The 21,520-nt window shown below is 37.8% G+C and overlaps 1 protein-coding gene across 1 annotated transcript in view; it reads left to right on the top strand.

Annotated features, from left to right (window-relative positions):
• Efhc2 (EF-hand domain containing 2) overlaps positions 1–21,520 on the top strand; it is a 191,742-nt gene that overhangs the window by 100,809 nt on the left and 69,413 nt on the right. The window contains exons 4-8 of the mRNA XM_042683643.1: positions 835–1,058; positions 5,322–5,573; positions 8,659–8,772; positions 9,154–9,292; positions 15,541–15,709. Of these exons, the coding sequence (XP_042539577.1) occupies positions 835–1,058; positions 5,322–5,573; positions 8,659–8,772; positions 9,154–9,292; positions 15,541–15,709 (898 nt within the window). The remainder of the gene's footprint in view (positions 1–834; positions 1,059–5,321; positions 5,574–8,658; positions 8,773–9,153; positions 9,293–15,540; positions 15,710–21,520) is intronic.

Raw genomic sequence — 21,520 nt, 5'->3', positions numbered from 1 at the left:
TCCTTATTGTGTTGTACCTTATTCCTATGGGAAATGAGGCTTCAGCAACTAGTGCAGAAATGAAAATATTGCTGCCATTATTAACATGGAGACATATACTGCTTTTTGTCTCTCACCAAAAGTGAATGGACATCATAGGGTTGGTAGCAGAAGATTGACAAAATTGAAAACCTTTGACTCAGAGTGCTATCAGAGTGTTATGAAATTTCTAGCCACCCTCATTTGTTGGGGGTAGTTGGATAGAGATGTACAGAGGTTGTAGAGGAAGAGAAGAGAAGAGAAGAAAGAGGGCAGAAGAAAAAGAGTCCATGAAACTTCAAAGCTTACAGTCATTCATGCTTGTTAAAGGTAAAGATGATAGTTCTGGCCCTTATGCACTAGAGCATACTAGTTGTTGTTGTTTTTAATGCGTACTAATGGCTTGTTCAGTTGACAGTTACTCAATGTGCCAGCTAGAGGCTGAAAGTGAGCTGGTTTGTTCTTGGAAAAGTGCATGATGATAGAGTGGCATTTTTGCTCACTGTGTTCGTGTCCCCACTTCCATCTCCCACCACTGCCCCAATCTTCATTGTTTTTTTTTTTTTTTTTTAAAAACTTCCCTAATACCACTTAGGCAGTTCTAATACCATGCCAGGCAATAGTTTAAGAACTAAGACAAGCACAAAATCTTGGCTCCTGACTCAGAGTTTGAGTGTACTAATACTGTCTCTAAGAACAAACCTGTTGCCTACTTCCCTGTTGTGAGAAAACATTCGGGGGTGTTGCTGAGATGTACTGTAACTTCTTTTTTCTTAGCCACATAATAAAATAATTGTATTTTACTTCATGCCACAGGGATTTTTATTCGACGCCATCGGATTTCTCTCCCACCTCCAAATGAGGATGAATTTTATAATGTGTATCATTTCAATATCGATGAAGAGGTTGTCTTCTATGGTCGGAAATTTAAGATTTTTGATTGCGATCCATTCACAAAAAACTTTCTGAGGAAAATTGGAGTCATAGTGAATCCCTCGAAACCATGTCCTGATGATCCTTATATGAAGATGCGGAAGGAGGTAAGAAGTTGATCTGTACAAAGTTGTTATCTTCAGTGCAAGAATTAGTGCAAGAATTCAGTGCAAGAGTCAGTAAAGTGTAATAGTATTATTCATGCCATAATTATTCAAGTTGTCTTATTCTCTTTTGGGTTGGAGGAAAGGTTGAATGTTTGCCTCAGAAAAAGAATGACTCCTTTACTTCACTCTTTGCTAACTACTTCCTATCTTCTTTTTAATTCTTTTTATGTTGTCTCCCTTCAGGCAGTAGGAATATTTCTAGCTACTTATGATTAGTCTTATAGTCATTGACAGTTTATTAGTTGACTCACATTTCCTTGGCATGTATTTTCCAGTTAACCTAACTGGTTGGGAAAATCTTGCTGCTGTATACTGATTTAGTAAACCAAGCCTTGAGTGTGTGTGTGTGTGTGTGTGTGTGTGTGTGTGTGTGTGTGTATTTTTAAAACTTTCTCTGATTTTAATCCTTTCTCTACCCTGTATTATGATTGTCTTCCAAGTCTAACCCCAAGTAGTGTAACAAGACTCAGTATTATATTACTGCAGTTTTTGTCTTCCTGCAGTTTTTTTTGAGTGGATAAATATTATTTTATTTTTTTATTGTGAAAATACTGTACAGAGGGGTTACAATTACATGGGCAAGATAATGAGTACATTTCATATCAAGCATTGTAGCCTCCTCCTTTGTTTCCCCTTCCCATCCCTTCCCATCCTCCACCCGCCCCCCTACCCAATCCTCCCCCCCCCCACCAAAGTTGTAAAGTTCGTTTTCGACATAATGACTTGTACATCTCATTGTTGCAATGGGTCCACCTGTATCCCTATTTAAACGATTTGTTTTTTCCCTTCCCCTCCACAAATTATACCGACATCAAATACAGTGAAAGCAGGGGTTATACTGTGGGGGAGGGACATACAAAGCAACAAAGAAATAATCTTATAAATGTGTTAGAAACAATTGCATGAAAGAAAAAAAACATTTGAATACATATCTTAGGGTTCATTTCCCTAACATCACCTTATCTGACCTTTTCTGCTTGACTCAGACTTATACTAGATATTGCAAATAAGGGAAACCATGGGACCTATGTTTCTTTGGGCCTGCTTACTTCACTTAATATAATTTTTTCCAAGCCTTTCCATTTCCCAACAAATGGGGCAATGTCATTCTTTCTGATGGAGGCATAGAATTCCATTGTGTATATAAACCACATTTTCTTGCTCCATTCATCTACTGAGTGGCACCTGGGTTGGTTCCATATATTAGCTATAGTAAATAATGCCTGCAGTTTTTTTTTTGACCCATGTTTTCTATTTCCAGAAGAATCTGAATCCTCAAAGGAGAAATGTCATGTGTAAGGCCACAAACATCTGTACAATCTCCTTGTTGATATTAGAATACAAATTTCTTGATTCTTACTTTGATTTTCATTATTGTCATTTGTTATATTTTTTTCTTTTTCTTCTTGCATTTCTATTCTTGCCTCTCACTATGGATGGCCAGGCTTGTCTCAGGGTCTTAAGTGCAGGCATATGTCACCATGCTGGCTTTTTTCTTTCTGTTGACACATTATTGCATATAGTAAAATACATAGACATTATGAATGCTTTCACATGAGTCTTAATAAATCCATATAGTCATATACCTATATAATTTACATCCAGATTAAGATGTTGATCATTTCCATTCCCCTGGAAAGTCTTGCCATGCATTTTTTAGCTTGTTCATCTCACTACTCAGAGGCAACTAGTCTTCTCATTTCTATTCCTATAGATTGGTTTCAACTGATTTTTATTATTTTAAAACTTAGATTTCATTTGCTTGCAGTAAGACAACAAAAAATTTAGAACACAATTCTCCGTTCATTCTGTTTTGTTCTCTTATTAAAAGCTGATGTGGAATCATCATTCATTTATAATCTTTAATGTTGTAAGCAAATAGTCCTCCTGAGATGTGTATATATGTATGTATGTATATGTATTATTGATCTTGGAATAGCTAAGGTAAATGCCTATATATAAGTAATAAAGAAGCTTTTTGATTTGGTTCATTTTTATTCCTTCCAAAATGCCCCGGATGACAAATATAAAGTCTTCAGAATCTCCAGAGAGAATGGGAAGGAAATAGAACCATTTAAATTACCATCCCTTGCGAATGGCTGTACTTACTCACTAGCTGTTGGCATTATAGGATAGTGATTGTGCATGATGATGTATTATATAAAATTGCTCTAAGATTTCATAGATTTATAAAGGAAAAGAAGCTTGTGCCAGGAATAGAGGATAAGTATCAAGAACAGCCAAGAAATGTTTTAAATAATTTTCTTTCAGTTTGAGAGATTCATTTTAGCATTTACTCCCTCAGGGAGAAAACTCTTCAAGATAGGAACTTTTGGAAAATTAGGAGTTTAATAAGAGGCTTTTATGTTGACTTTGGTGCATTTAGTTCTTTAGTGTTTGCTGCTTTGAAATGCAAAGTTAAAATTAGACAATTTAACTTAAACTGAAAAGTATCCCAATGGTATGTAATCAATAATTCATTTCTCAGAGGTCTGATTATGCAGAAGAAAGGCTTTTTTAAATTGATGAATGTAGAGGTCCCTGCTAGGTATTAGTGGCTCATGCCTGTCATCCTAGCTATTCAGATGGCTGAGATCTGAGGATTACGGTTAGAAGCCAACCCAGGCCCATGAAACTCTTATCTTCAGTGAACCACCAAGAATCTTCAGAAGTAGGGCTAGGGCTCAAGTGGTAAAGTGCCAGCCTTGTGCTAAAAAAGCTAAGGGACAGTGTCTAGGTACTGAGTTTAAGTCCCAATACTGGCACAATAAAAAGAAAAAGAGAAGTAGAGGCAGACAGAAAGACAGTTAAGTAGGAAGAAGGACAGGAAATGAGAGAAAGAGAGAATGTATAGATGTCTTACAATTTTATCCACATATCAAGGGTAAGGCTGAAGAGCCACTAGTTAAACATTATTTTTCCCCCTTGTCTTGGTGGGGCAGGTAGGACTACACCTCATTTTTATATACACCTCAATTTTATATCTTGACAGATAGAAACGTTCAAGAATTTACAGCCCAATTTGGGTTAATATGTCCCTTGCCAATGAATCCTTCCTTATATAGAAATCCTATTTGGCCACATCACATAGAATGAGACAGTTATGCTTTGAGGCAGGGCTGAGAGCATAGAAACTGTGGGAAGAGCTGTAGCATGAATACTGCTCCATGTTTGTTCCTGGAGTGGCTGAGGTGGGCTTTTTCATGGACCAGAAGTTCTCCATTTGATCTGCTCGTATTTCCATTGGGCTTCCATAGCAAAACAAAGCTAGGCTTATCTTTCTTGTGTTTTGTTTTCGTAGAAATGTGAACAATTATGAATTTCCAGTGAAATACATACTTTTTTCATTGACTTATAGTTAGCATGGAGTCAGTGTACAAATCATAAATATACAGATCAATGAGTGTTAAATACTTTGTGAGTAACAAACATGAAAGTAATGTGAAGATATAATAATTTTGGTCTTGGGATGTATGTAGCATTATTTGCCTAGCAAGTTCAAGATCCTAGATTGCATCCCCAGAACTATCTTTAAAAAAAAACAGGATTTTCATCATCCCAGAAAATTCCCGTGTCCCTCTTTCTGTTCAAATCCTGTACTCAGAGGAAATATCTGCAATATCTGCTCTGTTTTCTGTTACATTAGATTAGTTTTTCCTACTCTTTTTTTTTTTTGGTTCATATCCTAGGGCATGAACTTAGGGCCTGAGTGCTGTCCTTGGATGCTTTTTAGCTCAACACTATTGTACTGCCACTTGAGCCATGGCTCCACGTCTAGCTTTTTGGTAGTTAATTGAAGATAAAAGTTTTATGGGCTTTACTGCCTGGGCTGGCTTTGAACCATGATCCTCAGATTTCAACCTCCCAAGTAGCTAGGATTACAGTAATAAGCCACTGGCATCTGGCCCTATTCTTAAACAATAACCTAGAAACTTTGAGAGAAGTCACTTTAAAAATATGATGGAGACAATATAGTACATTTAAATAATGTTTAGTAAAATATACAAAAGCTTCTTCCTGATACTTGCTTGTCTGTATCCTTCACGTTAAAACTCCATGTTTTATTTGTATGTCATAATGTCAGTTGAAAATTTTAAAATATAATCACAGAATAGCCATAACATTTTTTGTTACCTTTATGCCAACTGATGGCTGCATCTCAGATGTATTGACAACTCGTTCTGACATTTTCTCTGTTTACAGGTATTAGAGGCTATGGAGCCCTTGCGACCCTATCTGGTGGTCGACAACCTCAAACAATTCCTTGAGTATGATGGGAAGGTTTTGCGTTTCTTCTGCTTGTGGGATGACTCAACCTCACTGTTTGGAGACCGTAGAGATCTCGTCTTACATTATTTCTTGGCTGATGATACCATTGAAATCAAAGAATTGTTGCCTCACAACTCAGGCCGAGATGCTATGTCATTGTTTCTCCGGAGGGGTAAACTACCCAAGGTGAGCAGTGAATTCAACCACTTTCCAAGTTTGCTGTGGGCCAAGAGACTTGTGTCATTGTTTGGAATATTGTGTTATTACTGATGATGTTTCCATACATAGTGAAAATCTTTATAAAATTTCCATTTTGTGCCATCTTAATACACATCTATGGAATTAAACCAGACAAGCTGAGAAGTCAGAGTTGGAACATTCTGGACTTAAAGCAAATAAAGGAAAAAAAGCATGTAAGGGAAAGTACTTGTGTGTTGAGTTCCCAGTCTTACAGAAGTAAGGAGCTCCTTAGTAGAGGAATTAATTTAATTTCTTCTGGCTTTGGATGGGACACTGGCATATGGCTCCTGCAGCCTACTGAGGAGAGCTCATGATGTTGGTCTGGATTATGAACATATATATATATCCATATATATTCATATATACATTCATATACCCACATGTGTATGTACATATGCACATGAAGAGGCACTCAGTTATATGCTCAGGAAGAGCTTTTATACATGTAACTGACTAGTCATCAATTAGCCACTGGTTAGTGGCAAGTGATTTTGCATTTTATTCATTATTACAAGGAACTATTAGATTAATTTTTGCAAATAGTCATTTGAGAACTACATGATTTAGGTGTACCAGGAATGGCACATACAGAAGATTTGGATTACAAATGTAGATCTGCTGTATGACTGAGGGCAAGTCACTTAACCTTTCTAAAGCTTTTTGTAACTCTAAAATGAGGTAACTATCAGGATTGAATGATACAGCATAGTTAAAAAAACCACTAAGGACTTAACATGTATAATGATGTGTATAAAAGCATATTTTTATAGTTTTATGTTACATTTTACTTTTATTTTTTATTTTTGCCAATCCTGGTGCTTGAACTCAGAGCCTGGGCACAGTCCCTAAGCTTCTTTTGATCAAGGCTAGCACTCTAGCACTTGAGCCACAGTGCCACTTCTGGCTTTTCTGTTTATGTGGTACTGAGAAATTGAACCCAAGGCTTCATGCATGCTAGGCAAGCACTCTACCAGTAAGCCACATTACCAGCCCATATATTTTACTTTTACCTTAAATAAAGCAATTATTTTAATTGTTGTTGTTTATTGGTTGCAGGGCTTGAACTCAGGGCCTGGGTGTTGTCCTGAGTTCTTTCTGCTCAAGGTTAGTGCTCTACCACTTTGAGCCACAGTCACTTCTGGTTTTCTGGTGGTTTAATTAGAGATAGGAGTTTCACCAACTTTCCTGCCTGGGCTGGCTTTGAACCATGATCCTCAGATCTCAGCCTCCAGAATAGCTAGGAATACAGGCGTGAGCCATCAGTGCCTGGCTTATAAAGTGCTTTTAAAGTTAGTTCTCTGTGTTCAAGAAAAGCTAACCTGTAAACTTACTTTTTATGTGAACAACCACTGATCATTGGCTTCTCAGATTCTTTGATCTCACTACCAGAATTCATAATGTGTTGCTTGGAGGCATGGGAAGGCAGAGTTTGGCCAGAGGGATCTTTGGGATATGCACAGCAGGTGGTCAGGATGTACCAGGGAAATCTGGTTTTAAAATGGTTTTGAAAAGTGGGGTAAGTATAAAATAATGATGCGTATGACATTTACTGTGTTCCTTACCATCAGTTGCTTCATTTAATTCATTCATTCAACAAATGTCTAGCGAGTAAGCAAGTATAATTGAGTGCCTGTTCAGAAGTTACAGTGAGAAATGGATTAAGTCCTGTTATGAAATTTTGGTTCTTATGGGGGAGAGATACAAAAGGGATGGGTGTTCCCTTGGCATTGCATTTTTAAAAAAAAAATATCTTGAAGTAGTTTTACAAAATAGTTTCAATTCAACATATCACTTTGTGAGTATAGTGTATCTTCATCAATTCTTCCATATCTCTTCCAATCCCACCCATTCCCTCAGTTTACCTGGTTGCATTATTATAAATGTTCATTGAATATTGTGACTTTGTCCACACACCCTTTCTCTCTCTATTCATTTGGATCCCACCCCGTTGACCTCACCCCCAACAATACATGTTCCAGTTTCCTGGTATTCATTTTGTTCAAAGGAGTTAAACCATTGGGCTTGTCTGATGCATATATCATACTTTAGATAATATGCTTGTGTATATATGCATATGACCCTGTGTATGTTTACATACATGTTTATAAGTTTGAAGAAGCAAAGAGGAAGGTGAAGTTACCTTCACCTTGTGATGAAGTGAATGATAAAGAAACTGAACTTCTGAGAATAAGTACTTTGTCCCAGTCCTGTTGCTAGTCAGTGGGGAAGAGTGAGTGAGTTTGGATCTTCTATTCTGCATACCCTGATTCGGTTGCAAGCCTCATATATTTCACACATTTAGACTTAAATTTTGTGTCACACATATCAGGAAAGATTCCCATGTCTCATCTGTATGTCCTACTTTAGATCACTATTAGATGTAACTTTAGACATACTCTTGTAGCTTGTACAATTGCTTAGAACCATCTCAGCTTAATATGGGACTTAACTGGGACCTACCCTGTTCTAGGCCGTATTTCCTCTTAGAGGCTGACCCTGCTCTTTTGGCTCTCTCTACCTTCCCACATTTCTACAGTTGGCCTATAGGTGTTTAACATACCTAGCTCAGCATTAGGAAAGGTGAGGATCAGAAAGGGTGTTAGGAGGAGGAAAATGAAGAAGGCAAAGGACAAAGTACTTCTTCTTATGGACGTTTGAAGTTCAGTGAAGAGAAAAGGTAACTGCAGATAAAACAACCGAGGAACCACACAAGGTGGTTGAACCATGTGGTGGGAGCTGGTGAGATATGGTGTGAGGACAGGCAATGGATTGAATAGCTCTCAAGGTATCTACTGGCTTGGTGGAGGTGGGGTCTGGGGAGAGATGAAGTTTGATCAGGGCCTTGAAGGAAGCATGGAGTATAGGACTACCTTCAGAGGGTGTTGAGGCATTGGAAGGGAAAGTGAACTGTATGTCTTGCATTGGGTGAGAGAAGAGCCATACAATGCATACTTTCCACAAGTGTCCCTTGAGTGCATGATTTCTATGTTTAGAGGTATCAATCACATCTTGTTTTGCTTTTGTTTTTTAGTATGGCCCAGCTGGAATCTATCAACCAGGCCAATTAGTGGAACGAACAATTCTTAATGTGTATGGTGATTTGAAAGAGCAGCGATCAGATGCTTACCTGTTCGATAAATACCATGTGAGGACCCTTAGAACTTATTATGGTTTCTGAAATGACTTCCTTGGGAACTGAACAGTGGGGAGAGTTACATACTTTGTCCTTGTGAGACTGTGAATGAGATCAATAAATGGATAAATACATGTATTGTACTGCCATATACTGCCACATGTATTGAGCACATATAGAAAATATACTCATCACATTGCTACTTGCAAGCACTCCAGTGCTAAAATAATGCTTTAAAATATTAACTTGGATTGCTCTTTGATTTGATTGGGAATGTAGTTACAAATGATGTCATTGAATGGGTTTTTTAAATCATTTTTCTTTTTCTTTGGGAAGGGGGTGCCCAGTTCTTTGGAAGGTCTTTGGTGCCAATGCTATGTTCCTTTTTCTTAGCTAGGAAAACCAGATCAACACTTCTACAAAGACAGTGACCTGTCCATAGGAACCACCATCAATGTGTGGGGAAGGAAAGTGCTCCTCTGTGACTGTGATAACTATACAAAGTGTTACTATAGAACCAAATATGGAATTGGTAAGTGATATGTCTGCCAAATAGAAAATATTCCAAACTTTTACTTTTGAGTTTCAGATGTTAACCTTGGAACTGTTACCATTTATTACCCATTTGCTAGCTTTGAGCCATTTGTGATCTTATGTATCCTCACAGTCCTCAGTGGGTAGGCTCATTATCCTCATTTTTGAAGTGAAGAAATGACAAGCTACGTCAACCAAGATTTGAACTTGTCTCTCTGGTGCCAGGTTTGTTTCCCCCCATTTTCCCCAATAGTTCTCTGCTTCAATAAGATATTGTGTGTTTTGTTTGGGCACTTGAAGTGGAAATCTAAACATGTTTTTCTCTTTATTTAATTATTGGTCACCACACCAGATATACTTTCTTGAGTTCTCTAGGGTATTCTCATCTGCCATTTTCCCCTACCTTTCCTGAGGAGGCTTAGCAAGGGTCTCAGCATACAGAGATTCTTCATACAGAGTTATAGAACAGTTTTAGACACTGTGGGGAGGTTGGGCGGTAAGAAGCTGGGACCTACAGCACATCACATGTCACATGGTATTGTGAGAGTCTAGAAAGAGGCAGTGGATGTGATATGAAACCTAAAAATTCCAAACCTTCATTTGGTAAACTCCCACAGTCATTCTATTGAGAATACCAGCCAGCTCTGTCTCTGTTCCTAGGCCTTTTACCCACATACCAGGAACTTGGCTGCTGCTAGAAGTGGTTGGATGCTAAACATCCAGGCTGGTTTGGGGTTAGTATGGGAGTGCTTAGTCTGAGGAAGGTATTCTACAGTATCTGTGAAGGACTGGTTCCACCCTCCACTTCTCAAATCTGAGGAATGCTAAATTCTCTGATATGAAAGAGCCTATTTCCACAGAACATACATAAATCCTCTTATACTGTCTAAGTTGCCTAAGCAGGCCTTGGACTCTTACAATCCTCTCACTTTATCCTTCTGAGAAGCTGGGGTTACAAGTATGTGCCAGTTCCTGGATAAATTATCTTTAGATTACTTTTGATACCTAATGCAATATAAATGGTTGTTGGGAAAAATAACAAGTAGAAATCTATACATGTTCAGTACAGATTCAGTCCTCATTATAATGTATCCTCCCCCTGCCCACTTCACTTCCTTTGAGTGTTTTCAATCTATGGCTTGTTGTATTTGAGGAGCCTGCATAAACTATTGATCTGGAGGATTGCATTGTATTCCCATCTGCACATAGGACTATTCAATGAACACACCCAGTGAGGGGTAAGAAGGAAGCCAGAGCAACTACAGCTTCTTAAATACAAAATGCTTTGTCTCTAGAATGAGTGGAGGCCCACCTATGTGTCCTGGTTGTCCCCATTGTGTAGCATTCCTAGCCTCTTGGTTTCTTTGTATTGTGACAGAAGGCACACAAAGCATACAAAAGGGTTAGAATGAAAAAGACTTTCAGTTTCATTGTTTGGTTCATTAAGAGAATTTGTTCCACTGCATCTGTGTGCCAGATTAGTGAAAATGTATGGGCCCTATCGGACCAAATTGGTGCCCTCTTATTGCTAAAATTGGTTCCTTTTTAGTGGATACAGTTGAACATATTTGCTTTGGGGACTGTAGATAAGAGGCAGCCAGGAATGTGCAGGTGGCAGCTGTTCTAAAGAAGCTGCTAATGGCTTTTAGATCATTGAGAAGAAGGATTTGCCTTTTGATAAATGTAGATGTCAGTTTAGAATCAATAAATCTTCCATTCAGATTTCAGATTTGGTGATGGGTAACTTGCACCTGAAGATTACTTTCAAATAAGTGCTGTGGTGAAAGATGATTATAATTGGATGTGGATTCATATAAAAGATGTAATTAAGATCCTCAAGTTTCATATAATTTCTTACACATTGAGTCCAGCCTTTGGTAAATGTTTGTTAGCTTGACTTTAAGAACATAAAATTTGCTTTTGGGAAAATAAATGTATTGAAGGGACTTGGTCCATTGATCATGTCCTGGCAGTTTCTATAGAGAATTTTCTGAGGCAGTGTGAGTCCCCAGTGTGCATCAGATCTAGCTGTCCTAGGTAATTGTATCAGCTTCAAATGCCCGCTAGTCTATTTCAGTTGAGTTCTTGTCCTTAATTTCTTTCTACTTCTTTTGTTTACACCGTAGGCTTACATATTATGAAAAAAAGAGCACTTTGTGCCTTTAAAGCTAATATAACAGCAATAAGAGAGAAAATTATGCAAATGAAAATTTACAATGCATTTCACAGTCAGGCTGACTTTTTACATCTCTACATAACATATGTTAAAATATCCCATTTAACAGACGCTATTAAATGTTTCTTGAGTGTCCTTAACGTAACTAATGACTAGAAATATATCTGTGATGGAGTAGCAGTGAGTGGATCAATATTCTCTGGTAGTCTACAGAGATTGATTTTGCTGATTTTTCTTGTAAGGTTAAATTAATATACCTCATGCTAGTTAGACACAGTTATTTCTGACATTAAAAAGATTTGAATCAGTGATCTTTAGTTTTCTTTGTTAGTGACTGTGACATGGTGAAAAATGTTTGTGAGGATGCGACAATTCAGTCATATACTGTTAACCATTGAAGTAGTGTTACAAAATAAATGAGGACCTCACATAACATTATTGTGATCTTGGTGGAGGTTTTAATTTTATTTATAATTGATCTGCTCCTAAAAATTTGTTAAGATGGATCAAATTTTATATACTACATTTGTTATCTTTGAAGTCCAGACCAGAACAAAATGCTATCAGTAATTGTGGTTTTGTCAGTAAATTGTTGTTACATTTCCTCCCTTGGCAGTAATTGTGGCCAGGAGAGTACCTGTACCTCCACTGTGAAGCATACAGGAAGGAGCTGACAAATAGCAACAACACTGCTAGGGACTTCTGTAGCAGGAAGCCAGCAAGACAGCTTTTATGCAACACTCAGCATTGGTACTTTAGAACCTTTACCTACCTGATGACACCCCATCTTATTTTGCAGGAGATAAAAATGACAAAGAGAAGTTGGCCACATTACCAAGAAAGGTGAATAGAAACCTTTCTATTTAGTAGAAGCAGATGAATTGTTAGAATTGCAAGAGACATTTGATTCCCTGTATGAGACTCAATCTGTCAAATAGATAAGATTGTTTCATGAATTTAAAGATACTGAGGAGAGGGTTGTTCCATCGATGTTTTGCATATCACATCCAGAGCAATCCCTACATTGGGCAGTGTAGCCATCTTGCTGGCTCCAGCTTGCCTGCTAGGCTGTATCTAGTCATTCCATTAGTTGAAATGGTGAAACAGACTGGTATGAAGGTTGAAAAAGGCTCAAGGCTCCAGCAGACATTTTTCTCATAAAAGGACAGAAATATGTAGGTAAACTTGATTTTCTCTACTTCTGTTTCTTTATCTTCATATCGGTTCTTAGTGGCTGGGCAAGCAAACTAGTAACAAGATCACTCATTCCCATGGCTTTTGAACATTTGCTAGATTAAAGCTGCACAAAAATCTTAAAGCACATTTAATTTTTTTCAGTCATTTCTGGCCACGTGTGATGAGCAGCAGCAGGATATCCAAGATGTGGGTTTAATGATCACTTGAGGAAATTGGCCACCCCAGGTTGTAGCAACTGGGAAAGAATTGGTCTTACATTGTGGCTTTGATGGGCAAATTTTATTTCTTTTACCCCTCCCCTTCACCCTATTAAAGATGGCTGAGGATTAGAAGGTTTATAAGGACTTTATAACTCTCACAGCGTGCAATACACTAATTAATTACTTGACCCCCTCCCAGTAATGTTTCCTTGACATCATTTTATGTAGGTGTTAAATATAAGGGGAGAAGATTTACCTAGAAGTAATGAAGCCTTACCCTTCAAGGTTCTTTCTTTGCAAGCACTGGCTTAATTCTGAAGTAGTAACGCCACATTCTTTGTCTTGAAGCACTTTATCCACATTATATAATTTGGCTTCAGGCCTCCCAAATTCTGGATCCATCTCTGGGGTTACTAGAACATAAGAGATGAACTTTGAAGTACTTAAAGACTTTTCTCAATAGTGAGTACCCCTGAAATGATGAATAGAAAAATTACTGCAAGGAAACATTAGACTCCTCTTTATACACAGTCTTTGTGCAATTTGCTCACATCTAGTCAATCACAGATAAACATTCAGTCCATGCATGCTCACAAATCATTTGGAATTCGAGGAATCAGAACACCTGTCAGGTTCTAGCAGATGCCAGTTACAGAAGACATTTGGGAAGATGCTTTTCACAAAAATAATGTGTACCTTTTCACTTATCTAATGATTATTTTCGAATACCTGAAACATGCAGGATGCTAGAGTGATGAAAAATCAGCTTATTATTCAAGTGTGAGGTCACAGCCTTGTGTATGTATGTGAAATGTGATTTAAAGTTGGATCTTAAGTTAAGGTTTCCAAAAAGATGAATGTTGTATGCCAAAGTCAGAGGTGACGGAGTGGAACAGTTCTCCACTTTTATACACTAGATGGCACTGTGGGTGCAGTGGAAAGTCCTAATTTTGTTCTTTTGTTATTTAAATCTATAGCAGAAATTATGCAGTTGAGAAAACAACATTATGTTATGGGACTTGTAATAGAGAGGAGTGTGGAATATTTTCTTAATTATTTTGTGATGCAGTATGTGTCCTCTTTTGGTAAGACTGCTCAGATCAGTAAGTACAGTTCTATGTGTATGTCTCCTAGTGGAGGAATCAACTTATTTACCAATTTTCTAATAATCACATAGAGCTACCCTGCGATTGCTGTGGTGCTGCCCTGAAACGAATGGCCTAGCCAGTAGTGTGTTTGATGCAATGGTGAGCATTGATAGAATTTACAGCAATTCTAATTCCAACTTTTAAAAATTTCTCTTTATTACCAAGACATGTCTTTAATCACCACAAAAATAGCAATAGCAGAGGCTTACAAGACTTTTCTTTACTGGAAGACTGGCTACTCCTTTTCACTGAGCCAGTGCAAAATATTGAATGATCTGCTCTTTGTCAACACGTCTGCTGTGAACAGTTTCTGTTAGGTTGGAACAATATTCTTTTAGGGATTGTGCTTGGGGTAATTTCACATAAAGTCTTTCTAAGAAATCTTAGGAAACCTCTATTTATCACCTTTACAGGAAAGATATTAAAAAAATGAGAGGTTGATGCACATTTCTCTCTTATTGTGTTATATACTAAAGTTGGTACTCTTCCTTTAGAACGTTGACAGTGGAATTCCTATTGTTGACAACTGAAATAGTAATCAGTCTTGGAGAAGATGTGGAAAGTGGGTTATATGATTTGGTTTGGTTTTGTTTTAGGAAGGATCCTAGCATCTTTTCTTTTGCCACTTGTTGGGATATCTTGGTTCCCATTTGTTGGGGTAAATAGTGACTTGAATAGATCTGGTGAATATGTTACTTGTCCTAGAAAGTATGGTTGTTTCTCAGAGATTGCACGGCCTTGCAAATGAGTTTCTAGACTATTACAAATATGTTTCCAGATCTGTCACCACCATCAATAATATTTGGTGCTCCCTTGGAGAGAATGGGCAAGTGGGTATTTTAAGGTCCTTTTTTTTTTTTTGGTTCTGTTTTATTTTGCTCTGTGTTAAGTACAATTGCAGCCTTTATTTTCTGAGCAGTAGCAGAGTGACCTGGAACAGTGGCTGGTGAGAAGAAGGAAATTTTATTTTTTCTGTTTGTTTTGAACTAGATAGTCAAGTGTCATGTCTTTGTCTTAGAGTTGAATTGGAGGCAAGGGATAGTCTGGGAAAGGGTGTGGGAGGGGGACCAGGCCAATGAGTAAGGTTAAAGGGGAAATGGTCAGAGGACAGTCCTATTTAGAAAAGAATTTAACTAGCAAATGGTAAATGAAGACAAGAGAGAGCTAAATTTATTACAGGTTAAAATAGAGGATAAAATAGAGCATAAGTTTTCAAGTTTGAATTTCACATCATTGGAAAAAGCCATAGAAGTAAATAATATTCAGAGATGTGATAACCAAAGAGAAATATTTACTTATTTGAATTTTTTTCTTTTGAAACAATGGTGATTATTAAATGATTTCTGTGGTTTCAGTAATCATGGTCAAAACTTACTCTCATATGATTTTGTCATGTTATTTGAAAAAGTTTAAAATAGTCTACAAAGATCTTCATGCTCATCTTGAAATCATAACAAGCCTTTCAAAACAGCTATAACAGGGCAAAAATAATATTGATGTTTTGCTTGCCTTTGTTTTTTTCTAGAGAACTTTCCCTCCATTCCATGTGAGCCTCCTGCTCCTCCTCCAAAAATAGAAAGGAAATTTCCACCTTACAATGGCTTTGGATCTGAAGAGGATTCTCTTCGTTCTTGCATAGGCCTCAGGCCCACACCTCACCAGAAGAACTTCAAGAAGTTCATGGAAGAAGACAGGTGATAAGGGAACCGTAATTGTAATACTGCAATCCCCCAATATGTTGTTTGGAGTTTATAACAGTCCTCATATTAAAACAGATGTCACATAGCTCATCTGATTTCCAGTTCAGGGACACATTATTGTAGCTTTTTTTTTTTTTTTTTGGGTCCGGTAGTGGGGCCTGAACTCTGGGCCTGAGTGCTGTCCCTCAGCTCTTCAGCTCAAGGCTAGTGCTCTACCACTTGAGCCACAGCGCCACCTCCAGCTTTTTTCTTTTTGCTTACGTGGTGCTGGGAATCGAACCCAGGGCCTCAGACATGCAAGGCAAGCGCTCTTACCACTGAGCCACCTTCCCAGCCCTGTAGCTTTTTTTTTTGTACTGATACTAGGGCTTGAACTCAGGGCCTCAAACTCTTGCTTAATCTTTTCTGCTTACAACTGGTACCCTACCACTTGAGGCATGTCTCTAGTTCTGGTTCTTTGCTGGTTAATTGTGGATAAGAGTATGTTGGGTTTGTCTGCCTGAACTGGCTGCAAACCTTGATCCTTACCTCACAGTCTCTTGAGTAGCTAGGATTACAGGTGTGTGCCACTTGCATCAAGCTTTGTAGCTTTTAAAATGAAGTTGCTTAGCATGAAGGTATTACTGGCTTCTTACTTGAGTACTTAATGTATCATCTGTAATGATATTATCCTCTGTGTTGTCTTTCCATATCTATTTTATAAATTTTTGGGGGGGTCAGATAATTTTGGCTTGTTAGGCTGTATGATCTCTGTCATAACCACTCAGATGTGTGAGTTAGCATGAAGGCAATGAGAGAATATGCATGTTTGACTATGTTCCATTACAACTTTTTATGGACATTGGTATTTGAATTTCATTTACGTTTTGCATGTCACAGAATATTATTATTCTTTCAATTTTTTTTCAACAATTTAAAAATATACAAACTACTCTTCTCTCCAAAGCCACATAAACACAGGTGGCTGGCTGGATCTGGCTATAGACTGTAGTTTGACAACTCCTGATTTAGCTATTTCAATGCTTTATAAAAGTGTTTTTCACAATGTTATTTTGGTTGTTTTGACTTGAGAGTTTTGGTTAAGTTCCATAACAATAGATTGTTCATGTGACTGAATGATGAATTTTTCCAAAGTATTCCAATACACATGATGCAAAGTCTGTAGGTACTGCTGAGTGCTAATTTTTGCTTCTGCAGAGAGAGCAGGCTTCATAGGAAGAAGTCAGGGAAACAATTGATAGAGCAGTGTTGTAGATGCTTAAATAGGATGTGATATACAATTTGCAGTCCCATGTGAAGGAGAAAATGGGTGAGGAGATCCTGGGGAGAAAAATGATGAAAGGTATGTGTAGTAAGACTAAGAGAAGAAGGAAAATTCAGCATTGTGAATTCAATCATGTTGACTATGTCACATTTTCGTCATTGAACATTTAAAGAAAAGATAGCAATAGCTGTACTTTCTTTAAAAAAGAGATAGCAATAGTTGTACTCTATTTGTAAAAAATAGTTCAATTCTCTTGTTGACAATTATACTGTGCATTTACTGTGCTATGACGTCTTTTGTCTTTCAAGAAATAATCTTTTATTTTCCTAATGGCTTGAAAGTTTTATTTAAGTCTTAAATTCAGTGCTACTCAAACCGTGGTTCTCATACTTGTTACAAATACTAATTTGGGGGTATTTCCCAGACCAACTGGGGGGTAAGTCCCACTAGAGCTCTTGTGTTTTCACAAGGCTTCCAGGAGATTCTGAGGTACCAGAGTTTGAAAATCACTAATTTTGATATGCAAGAGAAACACCAACTTATTCTCTTAATGATAGTGTTAATAATGAGCTTCCATGATAGGACTTTTGATGGATGACTTTTACTAACTGCTGTTTTTAGGGGCAGCCACTCAGAGGAGATGGGAAGGAAGAATGTCCCTATTGTAAAAGGAGAGGGAAGTTTTCTTATAAGTAAACAAGATGAAATATTATCCAGGGTGTTGCTTCTGGAACCCAGGAGGAAACAGTTCTTTGTGGGCAGTTGACTTAGTCTCTCTTTCTCTACACTGTATAAACTTGCCCACAGAACCCTGACTGCAGACAGTGTTCTATATGTGTGTCATGCTATCCCAGCTGGAGGATGGTAGTTATAGGCACAAACGTGTCTAATTTCATTTCTTTCTGTCTACCACTTGTTTTGTGCCAGGAATACACGTCAAGCTCCTCCCACACAGTGACCTTGTTTCCATAGTAACTGGCACATTCGGCTGGAGACTCATGCAGGAGTTTAAATGACCTAAGGTTTCAAAACTGTGAGAACCTAAGGAAGATGATCTCACAGCGCATACAAAGGATAGTTTCTTTATAAAAATAAAGAAACTGAATCAGGACACGAAATTGTACATGATATATTGATTTTGTATAATGCTATGAAACAAATGTACTGAGTCCTATTGTTCTGAGGTTAATGCTGCTACTTTGAGTCACTAGAAGAAATCATTTCAAATTAAGGCATATGAGAGGTTTTGATAAAGAACTCTTTACTGTCTGGACAAACATAACTGTGATGGCCTGGTGGGGAGATTATCAAGTATGTCTTGGAGAAACAGAGTATCTTTCTTGCTGAATATCTTTTTAGAGCACGGAGTTGAATGAGTTACTTTGTTCTGTGTGTCTACAATGTCATGCTGAATATCTCTCTAATAATAATATTGCTACCAATAAGTGTGATTACTGTGTATTAATTACTTCTTAACACTTGATCTTGTTCAATCATTAAAACAGCCTGGGAAAATATCATCCATTCTCATTGTGTGTGTGTGTGTGTGTGTGTGTGTTGAACTCGGAGCCTCACCCTTTTGCTTGGCTTTTTCACTTAAGCTATACCTTTACTTCGGGCTTTTTGTTGAAAATTGGAGATAAGAGTCCCACAGAATTTTCTGCGTAGGCTGTCTTTGAATCTTGACCCTCAGATCTCAGCCTCTTGAGTATCTAAGGATTATAGGCAGGAACTACCAGTACCTGGCCCATCCATTTTTTGATTTGAAGAAACAGAGGTGCTGAGAGGCTCTTCAGCTTGTCAAACTTTACACAGTTGATTTTTAGTTGAATTAGGTTTTAAACCCAGAGAAATCTGACTTGTGGAGTTCCTTTCTTGTCAGAGAGTTTGTATTTATCACAGGGCTTGAGTATCACTCATTTATATAATTTGTGGGTTCCCTAACCCAAGAACTATTTGAAGTTAGGGATTGCCATCAGCCTTATTGTTTTTCTAAGAGTTAGAACAATGTTGGCACATTGTCTAGTAAAAAAAGGAATGGATGGGTGATGTGAAGCTTGTAAATACTTTAAATATTTGCTAATTCAGTTCTTATTTTTGGATTGAAGAAACAGATGACTTCCTACCAGGAAGACTATTTCCAATACTTGTGCTATTCATGACCAATATATCATCCACAAAGTCACGGTTTAATCCTAATCTCTCACTTATCTCATATCTTTGTCTATCTGCTATCCCCACCCGCCATTTTTCTCCCTTTAAAATATTTTTCATTATTAAAAACAAGCTTTCACATGTCTTCTAATCACAACACTCTATAGCTTTTTTGTTATAAAGAATTTAGTAGATGTGTAGCTCTGGGTCAGCCATTGATTTGCTTAGTCAACAAATATTTCCTGAGTACCTGTTGTGTGCCAAGCACTTACCTGGGCAATTCTCATACAACTTTGATATTTGTATTACATTAGTGGAAAAAATAGATACAGAGCCCTGTTATATTCATAGAACTTCCTTCCACCTGGGAGAGCTATGCAAAAAGTTAAAGATAATACAAAAGCATATGAGGTAGTATACAGATGGTATGACGTACCATTAAAATAGTACAATAGTATTAAGGTGTTATGAAAAGGATGATGGGAGTATGGTACAGATATTTACCACTGCCTAGTAGTTTTTTTGATAGCATGTTGTGAAGGATCTTTTTGAGAGAAAGTATGTTCCAGGCAGAAGAAATAATTGAGCATGATATTCTAAGCAAGAAGCATGCTTAGGATAAAGAAGAATCATCCATAAGGCTGATATGGCCTTTTGCTTCAATAAAGTGGATGAGTGGAGAGCAGAGTATACCTTATGGAGATGAAGTGGAAAGAAATAATGGGATGGGTCACAGGGGGCCTTGTAGATCATAATAAGGATTGTTGAGTTCCCTAAGGAGGCATCACTGGGAGACTGGAGCAGAAAAGCAACTTCATTGGGTTGTGATATATTAAAAAAAATCCCTCCAGTGCCATATTGAGTGCAGACTGTGGGAGGATAATGGCAAAATTAGAGCTAGTGAAGTGGCTGCTATAGTATATCAAAAGAAAAAATTATAATGACTGGAATCTAGGTGAGTTCAGTGGAAGGAATTAAATTAAACAGTGGATTCTGAAAGTGTTGTAGGGATTTTTTTGTGCCCACACTAGAGCCTGAACTCAGGACTTTGTGCTCTATCACTTCAGTCATGCTTCCAGTTTTCTGGCTTTTTACCTGAGCTGCGTCCACGCTTTGATTCTCATATCTCAGCCTCCAGAAGATTATAGTTGTGAACCACTGGCCCTTAATGAAATATTTTCAAGGTTTTCTGATGGATAAGATATGAAAGAAATTAAGAGTTAAGGATGTTTCTCAAGCTTTGAATCTAAGCTACTGCAGGGGAGAACTTGCCAGCACTGAGATGGACAAGACTGTAGATAAAGTAGGTTTTGGAGCAAGAACAGAAGCTTAGATTTTGAACAAGTTAAGTTTGAGATAGCTATTAAATACAATGTGGAAACAGGTGTGTTTATAAGCAAGCAGTTCAAGATAGAAGTCTGAGCTACAGGCACAAACTTGGAAATCAACATGTAGATAGTATTTCAATTCATAAAGTCAAATTATATGAAAGCCTTGAAAGTAGAGCGCATGCATAAACCTTGGGATATTTCAAATCAACAAATTGGGCAGGGACTGGGAATAGTGGTACCTGTATATAATCCCAGCCTCTTTGGAGGAAAAGATCAGGAAGCTCATAATTCAGGGGAAACACAAGGAAAAAGTTAGAGAGACAACATCTCAATAAATAAACTAGTATGGTGGTGGTACTTCTGTAATCTCAGCTATGAGGAAGGTATAGGTAGTAGGAACTTGGTCTGAAGTTGACCCTAGGCAAAAATGTGAGACCTTATCTGAAAAATAAGGCCTCAAAAGGCTGGAATCATGGTTTAAGTGATACAATGACTACCTATCAAGATTGCAAGAGCCTGAGTTCAAACACCAGTACTGCCAAAAATAACAAGAGACTGAAGAAAGCTAGGAGGACGAAGCATAAAAGACTAGAAGGGGACATAAGAGGAGGCAGGGCAGGGACAAATTGAGCAAAATGCATGATCCTGGGAGCCCAGTGAAACAAGAGTATCATGTAAAGAGTGGGCAATTGTTGATCTGTTATGTTAGATGTAGACATGTAGTACTGGAATTGGCATTGTGGTCCCTATAAGAGCAGTTTAGGAAGGATAAATCCTGTTGGGTTTAAGAGAAAGTGGATGGATGGGGATGCAACTCGATAGCATGCAGAAGGTTCTGGGTTCTATCACTATCATGAGAGAAAAGAAAGGGGAGAGTTTGGGGCTATATATAGCAAATATAAGACATGGCTTCTTGATCTAGAAATTTATTTGGGGACAGTGGGAATCAACATATTTTTAAGGCATCCAGTCAAGAGTACAAGTCTATGTGGCATTAAATGGGGTGTGATATTATGGTTGGTGCAGGAGGTATGGGTAGGTTTTAGCTTGGAGGGT

The sequence above is a fragment of the Dipodomys spectabilis genome, unplaced genomic scaffold, assembly GCF_019054845.1.
Source record: "Dipodomys spectabilis isolate Male_0828 unplaced genomic scaffold, ASM1905484v1 ptg000082l, whole genome shotgun sequence".
Lineage (NCBI taxonomy): Eukaryota > Metazoa > Chordata > Mammalia > Rodentia > Heteromyidae > Dipodomys > Dipodomys spectabilis.
This window is presented reverse-complemented; position numbering and strand designations above follow the sequence as displayed.